The 14,862-nt window shown below is 30.1% G+C and overlaps 1 protein-coding gene across 1 annotated transcript in view; it reads right to left on the minus strand.

Moving 5' to 3' along the window:
- The window catches only part of LOC117181446 (acetylcholine receptor subunit alpha-like), a 140,263-nt gene that overhangs the window by 48,768 nt on the left and 76,633 nt on the right, over positions 1 to 14,862 (minus strand). The window contains exons 2-4 of the mRNA XM_033374103.1: positions 14,683 to 14,801; positions 3,441 to 3,580; positions 999 to 1,043 (exon numbers count right to left, since the gene is read on the minus strand). Of these exons, the coding sequence (XP_033229994.1) occupies positions 999 to 1,043; positions 3,441 to 3,580; positions 14,683 to 14,734 (237 nt within the window). The 5' untranslated portion in view covers positions 14,735 to 14,801. The remainder of the gene's footprint in view (positions 1 to 998; positions 1,044 to 3,440; positions 3,581 to 14,682; positions 14,802 to 14,862) is intronic.

Raw genomic sequence — 14,862 nt, forward strand, 5'->3', positions numbered from 1 at the left:
AAAAATTCAACTATTTTGTAGATAATTCGTCTGTTTTACGTATTTTTTGTTTTTCTTGTTTTTTTTTAAATTTAGATTGAATTTGTTGAAAATTTATCTTTTTTATTGAAAACTTAACTATATCGTCAAAAATTCATCTTCTTTCGTTGAAAATTTGATTACTTGGTTGAAAGTTGAACTACTAAATTAAAAATAATTTTTTTGAAGATTGACCTCTTTGGTTAAAAAGTTAATATTTTGTGGAAAACTTGACTTTTCTCATTGACCCCCCCCCCCCCTTTGTGGGTTAAAAATTCAACCATTTTGTTAAAAATTCAGTTATTCAGTTAAAAATAAAAATATTTTGTGGAAAGTTTAATTTTTTTAAACTATTTTTTTAAAGTCGTATTTTTTGGGTGGAAAATACAACTCCTTGTTGAAAAGTCGTTCTGTCGGTTGAATTTTAATTTTTGAAGATTTAACTATTTCGTAAAAAATTCCTATTTTTATGTTAAAAATTAAAGTGATAATAGTGTTTGAATTCTAGAAAGTTTCTAAAAAAATTTATTTTTGTTCTATTTTATTTTTCCAAAAGTGTAAGAAAAAATGCCGATTATGAGATTGTTGATTCCTCTCTATTTACGACTCACGTTTATTTTTTACGATCACAAAAATAAGGGTATTTGGGGCCATAAAAAACGTAGTTGTAAAAAAGCGAATAGGGGGTTACATCCAGTAAAGCTAATTTATTGTCAATTCAAAAGTTCTTGAAATTAAGATGGATTAAACAAATTTTAGGGATGTTCGATTTTTCCAAAGTAGGACACATGAGAACTGATTCAAAAATTATATTTTTTGGACTTTATCAGTCTTGACAAAATCAAGGTAAAAATGGTTAAAAATTGGATTAGGTGGCTCAAAAATCTATTTAAAAAAAAAAATCAAATAGCAAAGAATCGATTAAAAATATTTAAATGAAAGAATTACAACTAAAAGGTCGAAATAAACTTGTAATTTACCTGTTCAACCCATAGATTCGTCGTCATGATCTGATTCTTCAGATTCTGAAACAAAATAAAATGATTATCGGTTACTTTATTATTTTTCTATTTTTAGGATTTCGTAGTCCCGGGCTAAAACTTTTATAATTTCGGTTTTCTTCCTCGACGATAGGATCGGATAGAACCGGATTGCTCCTGACAGAATTGGGAAGATACGGATAGAATCGGATAAGATCAGATAGAAACATATAGAATCAGAGAGAATAGGATAAAATCAGATAGAATCAGACAAGATCAGATACGATTATATTAAAACAGATACGATCGGATTAAATCGGATAGTATTATATTAAAATGGATACGATCGGATAGAATCAAATACATTCAGAAAGGATCGGATAAAATCGAATAGGCTCGGATGGAAATTATATACAATAGAATCGAATAGAAAAGGATATAATCGGTTAGGATCCGATGTTATCAGGCAAGATCTCATAGAATATAGTAGAATCGGATAGGATCAAATGGGATCGGATAGGATCAGATCGATTTGGAAAGAGTAAGATAGGGTTGGATAGGGTTGGATAGGGTCAGGTATAACTGTATTGGACCCGATAGGATCAGATATAAACGGATGGAACCAGATAATATCAGATATGTCAGTATAGAATCGGATATTATTAGTAAAGATTGTATATTATTGGATAAAAAACATATAGGATTGGATTAAATCGGACATTATTGAATCAAATGAAATACAATCAGACAAGAACAGCTAAAATCGAATAAGCAAGAATATTGTTAAATAGAATCGAATATAAACGGATAAAATTATGTAGGATCAGATATAATAAGATAGAATTTGATAGAATTTGGTAAACTCGGATGGAGTCAAATGGGATCGGACGGATTTGGCTACAGTAAGATAGGGTTGAATAAGATTAGATATAACTGGATGGGACCGGATAGGATCAGATAGAAATCAATGGAATCAGATTGAAAGTAGATAGGATCGGATTAAATAGGATAGTGTTCAATAAAGTCGGATATTATCAGATATAATCATATAGAGTTAAACAGTACCAGATAAAATAGAATAAGTTCTGATAGCATTAAAGAGGATCGAATAGAATTGAATATAAAATAATTTAATCAGATATCATCCGATATAATCAGATAGGATCTTATATAATTTTCTAGGCCTGACTATATTCGAATGGGATCAAATGGAATGAGATCGGTTCGGATAAAGTAATATTGGATTCGTTTAAATAGAATCAGATATAGCTGGATGGGACCGGATAGGATTGGATAGGATCCGACAGGAATGAATAGAAACGGATATAATAGAATAGATAGAGTCAGACATGATCGGATATGGTAGCATAGAATCATATAGAATCTAACAAGACCAGATATAATCGGATAAAATTGGATAAAATCAGATATACTCGGATAGAATCTAATAGAATTAAATAGGATCGGATGAAATCGGTAAGAGTCGGATTGGATCAGATAGCATCAGATAGGACCATTCAGTATCAGATAGGCTTCGAAACATGTAGTATCAGACAAGATCGGATGGGGTCGTATAGAATCAGATAAAATTTGAAAACATCTGGTATTATTGAATAGAATTGGATATTATTGAATATAAACAAATAGCATCTAATTAAATTATGTAGTAATAAATTGAATTGGATATAATCGTATAGGATCAGATATAATAGGACATGATCAGATATTATCGAAGAGGACCGCACAGGATTGGGTAATTATTGGATAGGATCAGATAGAAACGTATAGAGTCAGATAGGATTGGAGAGGGTCGTATAGAATCGAATGTTGTTAGATAGGATCAGATAGAATAATATAGAATCGGATAAAATCAGATAGAATAGGATAGGATCGGATATGATCAGATACAATTAGATAGGCCCAGATAGGAACGGCAATAATCGAATATCGTGAAATAGAATCATATTTTTAAAATAATTAAAATTCTATAGAGCACACGATTGGCTAGTTTCGGTCATTATCGAGTAGAATAGGGTTGGATAGGATCAGACAGAAAAATATAGAATCAGATAGAATCGGATAGACACTGGCAATGTCGGATATAAGCAAAGAGAATTGGAAATTATTAAATAGAAACAGATAGGATCGTATTAAATTAGTGTTAGATATAATTGGATAGGATCGGATAGGAATGAATAGGATCGGGTAGTATAGGAACGAATATGACAGGATAGGATCGAATACAAACGGATATAATCTGATTTGGTAAAATACAATTGGATTTAAAAAAATCCCATTCCTAAATGGGATAGGATAGGATAAGATTGAATAGATTCGGACAGGATCGTTTTTTTCTTATCAAATTGAAGATATTTTTTTTTATCAAGAGGGAAAATCTTTAAGTATTTGAGGAGCAATTTACCTTTTAGGACGGAAACTTACCACGTCGATGAGCTGGGACAACTTGAGCTTTATCTTAACTGTCAGAGCATCTGTCACGTTGACGACGGGTCGCACAAGTTTGTTGTAATTCGAGAGTAGGTCGTCGTACAGTCGTTTCGCATCTGGATTCCCTGAGCATCCTGGAAAAAATATTTAAAAAACGATAGAAACGAGTTTAAAACTATTTACTGTAAATTTTAGTTTTAACTTTAAGACAAACAACATTTTGTGAATTTAAATTTCCCGCCACAATTTTTATATGATTTGATCCTTTATTTTAAAATAAAAGCTATTAAGATACTGCATCAATTTTACGGATCAAGTTATTGAGAAAGTTTTAATTTTTTTATTTAATAACAAAAATGGAACAAAATATTTGGAAGTTTACCGTTTTTTGAAAAATATTTAGATTTATTTCAAATTACATAGTAACTATCCAAAAATCTTACAGTTGTCAGGCACTTGTTTAAATATTTATTGAATATTGTATAAACAAGTAAATGTATGAAATTGGATTTGTTGGAATTGGCTGCGATTTGTCACTTTACTTGTACTATATCTAAACAATTTATAAACTAAAAGAGTTTTTATATTAAATTGATCAAATTTATTGAATAATTTATTATTTTATAAAAAAATTTTATAAACAATTATCTACAGCCGGTATTTATAATAATTGTTTAATAAAATTAATTAACAAATGCACTGTTAGGCTGTTTTTACACCTAAAAACTTGCATCTTTCAACGTCATTAAATGTAAATAAGTAATTTATAAACTTTAAAGTACATTTTAGTACGATTAACAATTACTATTATTAATAACAATGTTTAGTTAATTTTTATCATCTTATTTATTTATAAACCAAGAATGTTACTTATCATCGAGGAATTGGTAGCCGATCATTTAGCAATGAATCCTGGCTATCAATCGATAAGACTTCATAATTTTTAATAAACAAAATGAATAAATAAATTTATTATTTCGCTATTTTCGAACATTTAAACGTTATCTTTTCAACGTACACGATTTTTAAATACTAACACAAAATAATCCCCTTTACCCGATCGAAATCTTGATTTTGTTGATAAATAAACAAAAAAACTCCTTTCCGGATCGAACACTTGAATTTTTAAATAAATAAACAAAATATAAGTCCATTCGGTTTTTAACTCTTATATTTAATAATAAATAAACAGAAAATAAGGCTGTTGCTTATCCAAATCGTCAATAAACAGAAAAAACTTCTTTTCTGATCCAACCCTTGAATTCATTTATAATTATAAAAAAATAAGCCTTTTTCCTAATCCAACTTTTGATTTTTTTAAATAAATTACAGAGAAAACTCCTTCCCTTATCCAACCCGTAAATTTTTAAATAAACAAAAAACTTCTGTCCTGATCCAAATCTTGAATTTACTAATAAATAAACGGAAAACAAGCTTGTTACTCATACCAATTTTCAATAAATAGAAAAAACTCGTTCCTGATCCAAAACTTAAATTTATTTACAATTAAGCACTAAATAAGCCCGTTCCTGAAGAAACTTTTGAATTTAAATAAGCCTTTTTTCAAATCCAACTCTCGAATTGTTTCATAAATAACAGAAAAATTTTTTTTCTAATTCAAGCCTTGAGTTCAATTAGTTAATAAATAAACACAATATATACAATTTTAAGCTTCAATCCTTAAATTTGTTTATAAAAAAATAGAAAATAAGTCAGTTTCATATCCAAGTCTCCAATGAAGTACGAAATAAGCCTTTTACCCAATCCAATTGTTGTATTTTTTCATAAATAAACAGAAAAAAACTCCTTCCCTAATCCAACCTTTAAATTTCTTAATAAATAAACACAAAATAAGCCCTTCCTGATCCAACTTTTGAATTTGTTAATAATAAAGTATAAAATAAGCCCCTTTCTGATTCAACTTTCGAAATTGTTGAAGAATAAATATAAAAAAGCCATTTCACGACAACTCTTGAATTTGTTTATGATAAATAAAAAATAAAACTGTTTCGTATCTAAATGCTTAATAAACTGAAAAAACTCTTTTCATGATCCAAACTTGAATTTATTAAAAATTAAATACAAAATAAGCCTTTTTTCAAATCCAACTCTCGAATTGTTTCATAAATAACAGAAAAAACTCTTTCCTAATTCAAGCCTTGAGTTTTTAAATAAATAAACAAAAAATAAGCCCGTTGCTGATCCAACTTTTGAATTTTTCAATAATTAAATTGAAAATAAGCCCCTTTTCGATCCAACTCTTGAAATTGTTAATAAATACACAACAGCTATTTCAGGACATCTCTTGAATTTTTTTTATCAGTAAATAAAAAATAAGTCCGTAAGTTCTTAAACAATCTTTTGAATTTGTTAGTTAATGAACAAAAAATAAGGCTTCTCGAAACCAAATTTTAAATTTGTTAATAAACAAACAGAAAATAAACTTGTTATTAATCTAACTCTTAAATTTGTTAATAAATAAATACAAAATATGTTGTTTCTCCGTCCAACCCTTGAATTTGTTTACAAATCAACCCAAAATCAGCCAATTCCCGATTCAGCGGTTCGATTTGTTATTAAATAAACAGAAAAGAAGCACTTTTCTGATCGAGCTCTAGAAAATTAATAATAAACTAACTAAAAATAAGTCCTTTTGTGATCCAAATTTTAAATTTGTTAATAAATAATGGGAAAATAAGCTCATTCTGGATCCAACTCTTAAATTTGTTTATAAATAAATAAAAAATAAGGCATTTCCCGATCCAAATCTCAAATTTGTTAATAAATTAACTAAAAAACTTATTTCCGGATCCAATTTTTAAATTAATTTATAATTGGAAACAAAATAAGTCCTTCACACGATCCAACTCTTAAATTTTTTAAAAGAAAGATACAAAACTTCTTCCCTGATCCAACTCTTAAATTTCTTAATTAAAGAACAAAAAATAAGCCCATTTTCGATCCAACTCTTGTATTTGTTACTATATAATAAGAAAGAAGTAATATTGTTTCACTTTGAAAACAAAATTTAATTTATAATTATTCTTAGTTGAAAAAATAATATTGTTGCACTTTTCGTATTTTCGAAATATTAGATAACAAAGCAAAATATTTTGTTTTTCAAGATGACTTACAGAAATGCTAATACGATTCCGATATTTTAATGCTTTTGGACCAAAGGAAACTGGACATGAATATCCCAAACACTTTTCTGAAAATCTGGAGAGAGTTCTATGGGAACTAGTCCACCTGTTTGAAATCCATTAAGGTGTGTATATATATATTCAGTATTCACACAAAGATACAGTACTATCGGAAATTATCTTCAGGGCTAACGCGAGTGGTACTAAAAATCACTGCTGACTTTGAAACGTGATTAATCGCTCATAAAAGGGGCGAGAATTTTTTTTATAACCTGATGGAAAGCTTATGACATCTCGCGTCAAATTACCCCCATATAAAGATATTTTTGATCTCTGAAGCAGAATAATCTACGCGAAAAGTAAAAACAAAATACTTAAGAATTTCTCGAATTTTGTGTATCTACTTCAACTTATTGCATATCCTAGAAAATTTTTGACAAAAATCAAAAATTTATATCACGAAATCTTGGAAGTCTTATCTTTAATTTGAGTCGATGAAACTTAAAAAGTATGCACGGGTTCTCGAGATATGACTAAAAATGTCCAAGCATTTCTGAATCGACTTTCAGTTTGCAGGCACGCTTGGAAATTTTCTCTCATATCTTGGAAATCCGTCATGATTTTTGAAGTTTCATTGGCTTTAATTACGATAAGATTTCAGTCAGACTAAAAATGTCGAAAACTGTAATTGACAGGATGTGATCTTCGAAATCTTCATCTTTCATTTAAGCCAAACAAATTGCAAAAGTCTTCACAGGCTCTCGAGATACGACTAAAAATGTCCAAGCATGTTTGCGTCGAGTTTCAGTCGGCGATTAGCCCGCCTCGCTGGTTGCGCCGACTGAAAGCCGACGCAAAAACGCTTGGACATTTTTCGTCATATCTCGAGAACCCAAGTATATTTTTCAACTTTTATGGACTTAAATTTAAGGTGAGACTTCAGAGACTGTTCATTCTAAATTTCAGATTTTTGTCTCAATTTTCCTAGGGCACACCACGAGTTAAAGTCAAGATGAAAAAAGTCGAGAAATTCTTAAATTTTTCAAAAAACTTTTAATGTCCTACATTATCTTAAAAAGCTCAAAAATATCTTTGTCAGGGGTCATTTTACGAGGAATTTTATAAACTTTCCGATCGGTTTATAAAAAAGTTTCTCGTTCGATTTCTGAACGAGTAATCACGTTTCAAAGTCATCAATGAATGACATAAAATCCAGCTATTTACAATTTAAGTTTAGGAGAGTGGTAATTTCCTTTGACTTTAAAACAGACATGAAGATCTGGATGTTATGTGAATCGAATTTTCTACTTTTAACATAAAAAACGAGGGAGGAGGGAAAAACGAAAAAGAGAAATCAAAAATATTCAAAAAAATTAATTTCCCTAAGATAGTTGAATTTTCAATGAAAAAAAAATTCATTTTCAACGAAAGCCATTAATTTTTAACCAAGAGAATGAATTATCAGCAAAAAAAAGGTGTTTAAAGAAATAAGTTTAATTTTGAAACAAGGAGAAATTTTGAAACAAAAATTTAATTATTGATATTTCAGCTCAAAAATATTAAAATTTTAAACTATAAAGATTCGAATTAATCCAAAAAGATCAATTTTTATCAAAATAGTTGAATTCTCAACTAAAACAGATTAATTTTTTTAAAAGAGTTTTAAAGCATTTTTAGCCAGAAAAAATAACATTTCTACCAAAAATAAATCATTCAAGAAAGAAAAGAAAATTCGACTGAATTATAATTTGAGTGGAAAATTAATTTTTAAGAGAAAATAAAAGTTTCGAATAACTATTTATTTAATTTTTGTGTTTGTTTATATACGTGGCATTTTCATAGGTTTCTTCAGAAAATTTAAAAAGATTTTTAATTATATGCTTGGGATTAATTTTAAAATATTTGATAAATTTGGTAAAATTTCTAAAATCTTTGAAATATTTATAATCTGCTCGAAATATCTAAAATTTTCAAATATCTTTCAAGCAGACTTGAATCATTTCTAAAATGTATTTTAAAATGCTTTAAATTTCTCCTAAATTTATTGAAAATTTCTTTCAATTAAAAAAATTTGTTTAATCAGCTTCCAGATTTCTAAAAAATTTAAGAAATCTCGCGGAATATTTAAAAAAAATTCTAAGGATTTATTTTCTAAATAAAACAATATTTAAAATTTACTCAGAAATTTTGAGAAAAATTTTTATCCTATTGAAATCATTCAAAATATTTCTTGAGCTCACTCGAATTTATTCTACAAATTTTTAAAATATGTTTGTAACCTAGCTTTTTAACCTAAATCTTTCGAAAAGATATGAAAAATTGATCAATTCTCTTTTAAATTAATTTTTCAATATAAAAAGACAATTAAAATTTGCCTAGCCTTCCTTAGAAAATGTTTTTAATAATATTGGTATTATTTTGGTCGGATATCCGTCCGCCATACTTTGCACAGGAGGGAAATGGATTAGGGAAGAGATGGAAGGGAAAGAGTGGAAGAATAAAGGGACTGGGAAAGGTATGTTTATGGAGTCTGAAAAAAGGGTGATGCAAAGGAGCTTTGTGAGAAGAGAGTGGGAGAGATGGTAAAAAGTGTATGCAGGAGGATGAAGAGAGGGTAAGGTGAAGTGGACAGGGAAGAGGGGGGGAGATGCGAAGAGAAATGACAGGGTAGGTGGGGTTTCGATGAAACGGGGATAAGGATAGGTGATAAGGAAGTAAATATGGAGAAGGTGAGGGAAGGGTTGCATAGGGTGAGTCATGAGGAAGGAAATGATTAAAGAGGAGAAGTGTAGGAGAAGGAGAATGAGACTAAAAGAAAATGGGATATTAGGAAAAATAGGGTATAGGAATAGAAGAGTAAGAGAAGAGAGGCTGGGAAATGCTAAAGTAGTTTACCTAAAAGTGTAGGAGAGGTGGAGAGAAGGAACGGGGAAATATGTGATAGAGGGCATGAAATGGAGAGTAGAAAATGAGGCAGGAATGATATAAAGAAGATATATTGAGAAGGGAAGCGAGGGAAATAGATGATGCAAGGTGTATATGGTGAGGATTGAGAGAAGTTGAGAAGATGAAGACCACAGGCAAAGCGGGATGATAGGTTTATAGAAGGAGATGTGGACGCAGACGGGGTGATAAACATGTGATGAGGGACTGAAGAAGGGTGGATCAAGTGGTTGAGGGTGAGATTAGGGGTCGAAAATAAGTATTAAGGTATGACTGGGGATGGAAAGCGCGATTACGGAGGTTAATAAGAAAAGAATGGAGGTATCTAAAATGTATAGTGAGGATGAGGGGAGGACGTAATATGAGAAAAAGAAGAAGAGAGGAATAAAATAAGAGAACTAGAAGTTTTTAGCGATGGTGATGTAGGATGAGGGGAGGTGGAGAGATGGAGAAGGAGAAAGAGGGTGTGGGTAGTACAGGGAATGGAGAGTAGAGAGAGATGCTATAAAGAGAATGTGTGAGAAGAAAGAGGAATGAATGGCAGAAGGTATTTAAGGATGGGATGAAGAGTGGTCTGAAAAAGAGGTCGAAAGACGAAGAAGGTTGAGATGGTTGGAGAAGAAGTATGAGGACGGGAGGCATTGGTTATGAGGAAGTGGATGTGGGGAAGTAGGGATTGATTAAGCGAGAATGAAATAAGGGGTCGGGAATAAGTGTTGAAGTAGATCTGAGAGGGGTTAAAGATGATGAGTGAGGATAGCGATTACTGAAGAAGGAATGTCTCGAAAAGGGAGAGTAAGAATAAAAAGAGGACACTACAAGAGTAAAAGAAGCAGAGGTGAATGAAAGAAGAGGAGAAGGGTCAATCGATGATGATAAATATGAGGAAAGAGGAAAGTGATGGGACTAAGAAGGAGAAAGAGAGAAGTGAGAGGGCAGTGAATGAAAAGTGGAGCGAAAAATATATCGAGGCAATGTGTGCCAAGACAGAGGAAAGGATGATAGGAAGGGTTTGAAGAGTAGATGAAGAGTGGTGAGAAGGGAAAGACGAGATACGAAGAGGGATGAGATGATTATAGAAGAAAAGTGGGGACGGGAGAGGCACGGATAATTAGGGAGTGGATGCGGGGAAGAGGGGAATGACTGGGGGAGGGTGAGATGAGGGGTGAGAAATAGATGTGGAGGTATGTGCGGGTAGGTATCGAGAGGGAGAGTAGGGTAAGTGTGAATAATTGAGGTGATAACAGAAACGATATTGACTCACGAAAGCTAAAAGTAAGGAACCATGGACCACAGAAAGGCGAAGAAGAGCTAAATTTGTGACTGTGAGGAGGTATCTGAAAAGGTCCCCGGAGATGTTTATCTCGCTGAGAGGAAACGACTATCGACAGTTGATCTTGGAGAAGCCGGAAATAGACCCCCGAGGTGATTCCACTCGCAAGACACGTTGGATATCTACTGCCTGCAGTTTCAATTAATGGCTATAAAACGTCTAAGCTAAGATATTGAGGAATGCCGAGCATCCGATACTCTCCTATATTAAGTAATTCGATGGCAAATTAAATTCACCGGAAATTCCTCAATTCATTATATCGAACTTCCTTTTCGAAAGTATCCTTCTCCAAGGCTAGTATTTTGATAAAAATAATATTTCGGATGCAAGGTACACAGATTTATTTGTTTATCTTTGTTGATAAATAATAGCTTAACAGAAAAAATGATGGTACATACTTTTGGATGACACTTTTTATTTTTTTTTACCCGTTGAAAGTTTTTCTTTCAGATACAAAAAAAAACTTTAGACGTAGGTTATCAATAATAATAATGCAAGGAAAATATTTTTATTTCTAAATTTTTGTAAAGATTTTTAGCGACATTAGTTATACGAAATTGTGTAAGGATTTATTCCTCACTTACGATAATCGGAAGATAAATTTTCACAAAAACAACAAAATTAATAATAAATCTACATGTATTACAACTTCCAGATATTGCTAATAATTTTTAACTAAAAAAGATCAATTTGAAGACAGAAAAATTATTTTTAAGAAAGAAAAAGAAGTTTCAACAAAATACATAAATTTTAAACAGAGAGATAAATTTTTTTACCAAAAAAGACAATTTTTCAACAAGATACATACATATTTAACTAAATAACTAAGTGAAAACAATTAATTTTCAACAAAAAAAAAGGAATTTGGGACGAAATACATAAAATTTCAACTAAAAAAAACTATATTTTTTGTTGAAATTTTGATTTAACATAGCTGAAATTTTTAAAAATCTTTTTGAAAGTTTTTCAAACTTCTTTCCTAAGACTTTTGAAAAAAATTTTGAAATATTGATCCATCTCAAATCATGATTTTAACAAAAAAGAATATCTTTAACCAAACAGTTGAATTTTCAAACCAAAAAAATGGATTTTTAACAAAAAATCGGTTTTTAATTAAAATGATGAATCTTTGTCAACAAAAAATATCTTTTGGCAAATTAATTTGTCTTTCAACCAAGTAATAGAATTTTCTATCAAAAATGAATTCTCAACGAAAAGTGTAATAGTTGATAATGTATCAAAAATATTTTAATTTACAATCAGAAACAGTTGTATTAAATCAAGAAATATGAGTTTTAAACAAAGTAGTCGAATTTTTAACCACAAATTTTGAACCGAACAAATGAATTTTTTACAAAAAAAAGTTAAGTATTTAACTAAACATGATAAGTTTTGAACCTTAAATGAAATAGTAAAAATTTTAATTAAAACAATAATTTTCAAATAATTAAATCAAGTTTCATCAAAGTAGTGGAATTTTCAACCGAAAGCACCAATTTTCAACGATGAAGAATAATTTTCTACTAAAAAAAAAATAGTTTTTTACAAAAATAATGAACGAAATACGTGAAATACGTACGGCGCGGCGTCAATTCTTGGAAGGGCTATAGAAGGGAGGGCTATTAAAGGTTCTCACTGTAGTTCATTTTTAACCAAATAATTGAATTTTTAACGAAAGTGTTGTATTTCAACTAAAAATAATTATCTTAGAACTAAATTTATAGTCTGAAAATATAACATTTAAATTTTTAGTTAAAAAATTATTTTTTTCCCCAAAAACACGATTTTTCAACAAAAAGGTTCAATTTTCAACCTGAGAAATTAATTTTCAACTAAAATCATAAATCTTTAATTTATAGCATGGATATTTAAGGCAGAAGTTGAAACCAGGAAAGGTCCATTTATAACCAAAAAAGATCGAACTTCTACCAAAAGATGTGAATTTTCAAACCAAAAGGCCAAATTTCCCCTCTTCCCAACAGCCCTACTTATTCTCGCCACACTTTAACCTTCGGTTTCACTAGCCTCCCCAATTTCTTCCATCTATACTTCCTCTTCTCCTCACTTCCTTAGCTAACCTTACTTCCTCGGACCACTATTCTTATCACTTCCCCTAAACTCCCATAATTTCAAATCACTTCTCTTCCCATTTTACTTTATTTTTCCTACTTGTCTTTCTTTCCCCTTATTTGCTTTCCTCGAATTTCTCCCCCACGTCACCTACTTCCCACCCACTAATTTCCTCTCACTTCCTCTACAACCTGTCTCCTCATTTTCCTTTACTAACCCACCCCTCATTTCCTCCACTTCCCTTTCCCTTATTTTCCCTAATCCACATATTTCCCCTACTTCTCTTTCCTACATTTTCTTACGCTCCTTCTAACCCTCTAACTTCACCTAAATTCCCCTTCTTCTTCCATTTCCACTACATCCTCTCTCCTCATTCCCCCTAACTTGTTCTATTTCCTATCTCCTAATTTTTCCTAAAAGCTTACCTAAATTTCCCCTACTTCCTACTCCCTCATTTTCTCTACTCTTCTAATTTTCTTTTCCCTCACTTCTACAACTTTCACTTCTAAGAAAAAAGTACGACAGATGGAAGGATACCCGACAAAAACTATAAGGATTTCTGTCCGGGACTACAAAACCCTAAAAAGAATTTTGATTATTTTAAATAAAGGTATAAATAGGGGAGGGTAAAAATTGATTAAAAAATATTTAGTTGATGAGTGGTCACCCTACTGACTATAATCCAACTTGTACTACTTCGTCTTGACCTGGCTGACGATGCGTCGACCAATACTACTAAACCCATTAATCTTTTAATATCTCAATAAAAATATCTTCAAAGTTGAGTAATTCTATGTTGATAGAAAATGAAATATCGAGCTCTTTCAAAATGAATTTTTAACGAAATAGTTGAATTTCCAACGGAAAAAATAATTTTTCAACTAAAAAAAATTGTAACCAGAAAAATGAACTTTAAATCAAAAAGTTGATTATTTGAAGCACAGAGATCAATTGTAACACAATAGTTAAATTTGCAACCAAAAAGATAAGTTTTTGAGCATGAATATTAAATTTCTACCAAAAAAGACGAATTTTGTGCTGATAACAATTTTTTTACTTTAAATAAATTAACAGCTTTCAACTTTGAATTTACGAGAAAAATTTTCAACCAAAAAGCAGTATTTATTACCCAAAAAGACAAATTTATAACAAAATTGATGAATTTTTAACCAAAAAACATGAATTTTCAAGTAGACAAATAAGTTTTTAATAAAAAAGTAAAAATTTTAACCCAGAAAAATAAATTGTGAACCATAAATAGCAAAATATAATTTTTAATAAAAAAGTGATTTTTAAATAATTAAAACAAATTTTAATAAAATGTAAAATGATTAAATAGTTAAATGATCGACGAACCAGATAAATTTTCTACCAAGAAGATCACATTTCTACTAAAAACACACATTTCCTAAGAAAATAGTAGCTTTTTTATCAATGAAAAATAATTTAACAAAAAATAGTTACATTTTTAGTTAAGAAATTAATTAATTCTGAAAAAAAAACAATTTAAAAAAAAATAGTTTAATTTTTTCACGAAAAAAAAAAACGAATTTTAATCCAACAAGATTAATTTTTCACTAAAAAAATAAGTTTTTAACAAAATACATGAATTTTCAACCCAATAATTAAATTTGTTGCAAAAAGAGAAGGAATTTCAATGTTTTTTGTATCAGAAAAATAAAAAATAGAGCTCTATTCAATTTGAAAATTAAACAACATTTTTTTATAAAATAAATCGATCGCATACCTGATATGAGCACCAACACTATCCACATGATCCCCACCAGGCTCTTCATCATGTCATTGTGACGTCACGTCCACCTCATTTTTCCTCCTTTTCGCCCTCTCGATCCCTCAGATTTCACACTGAAACATATCCAAGACAAATGATCGTGAAGAAAACATAAACTTGTATCGAGAACCTCAC

Source organism: Belonocnema kinseyi, chromosome 10 (assembly GCF_010883055.1).
Source record: "Belonocnema kinseyi isolate 2016_QV_RU_SX_M_011 chromosome 10, B_treatae_v1, whole genome shotgun sequence".
NCBI classification, from domain to species: domain Eukaryota; kingdom Metazoa; phylum Arthropoda; class Insecta; order Hymenoptera; family Cynipidae; genus Belonocnema; species Belonocnema kinseyi.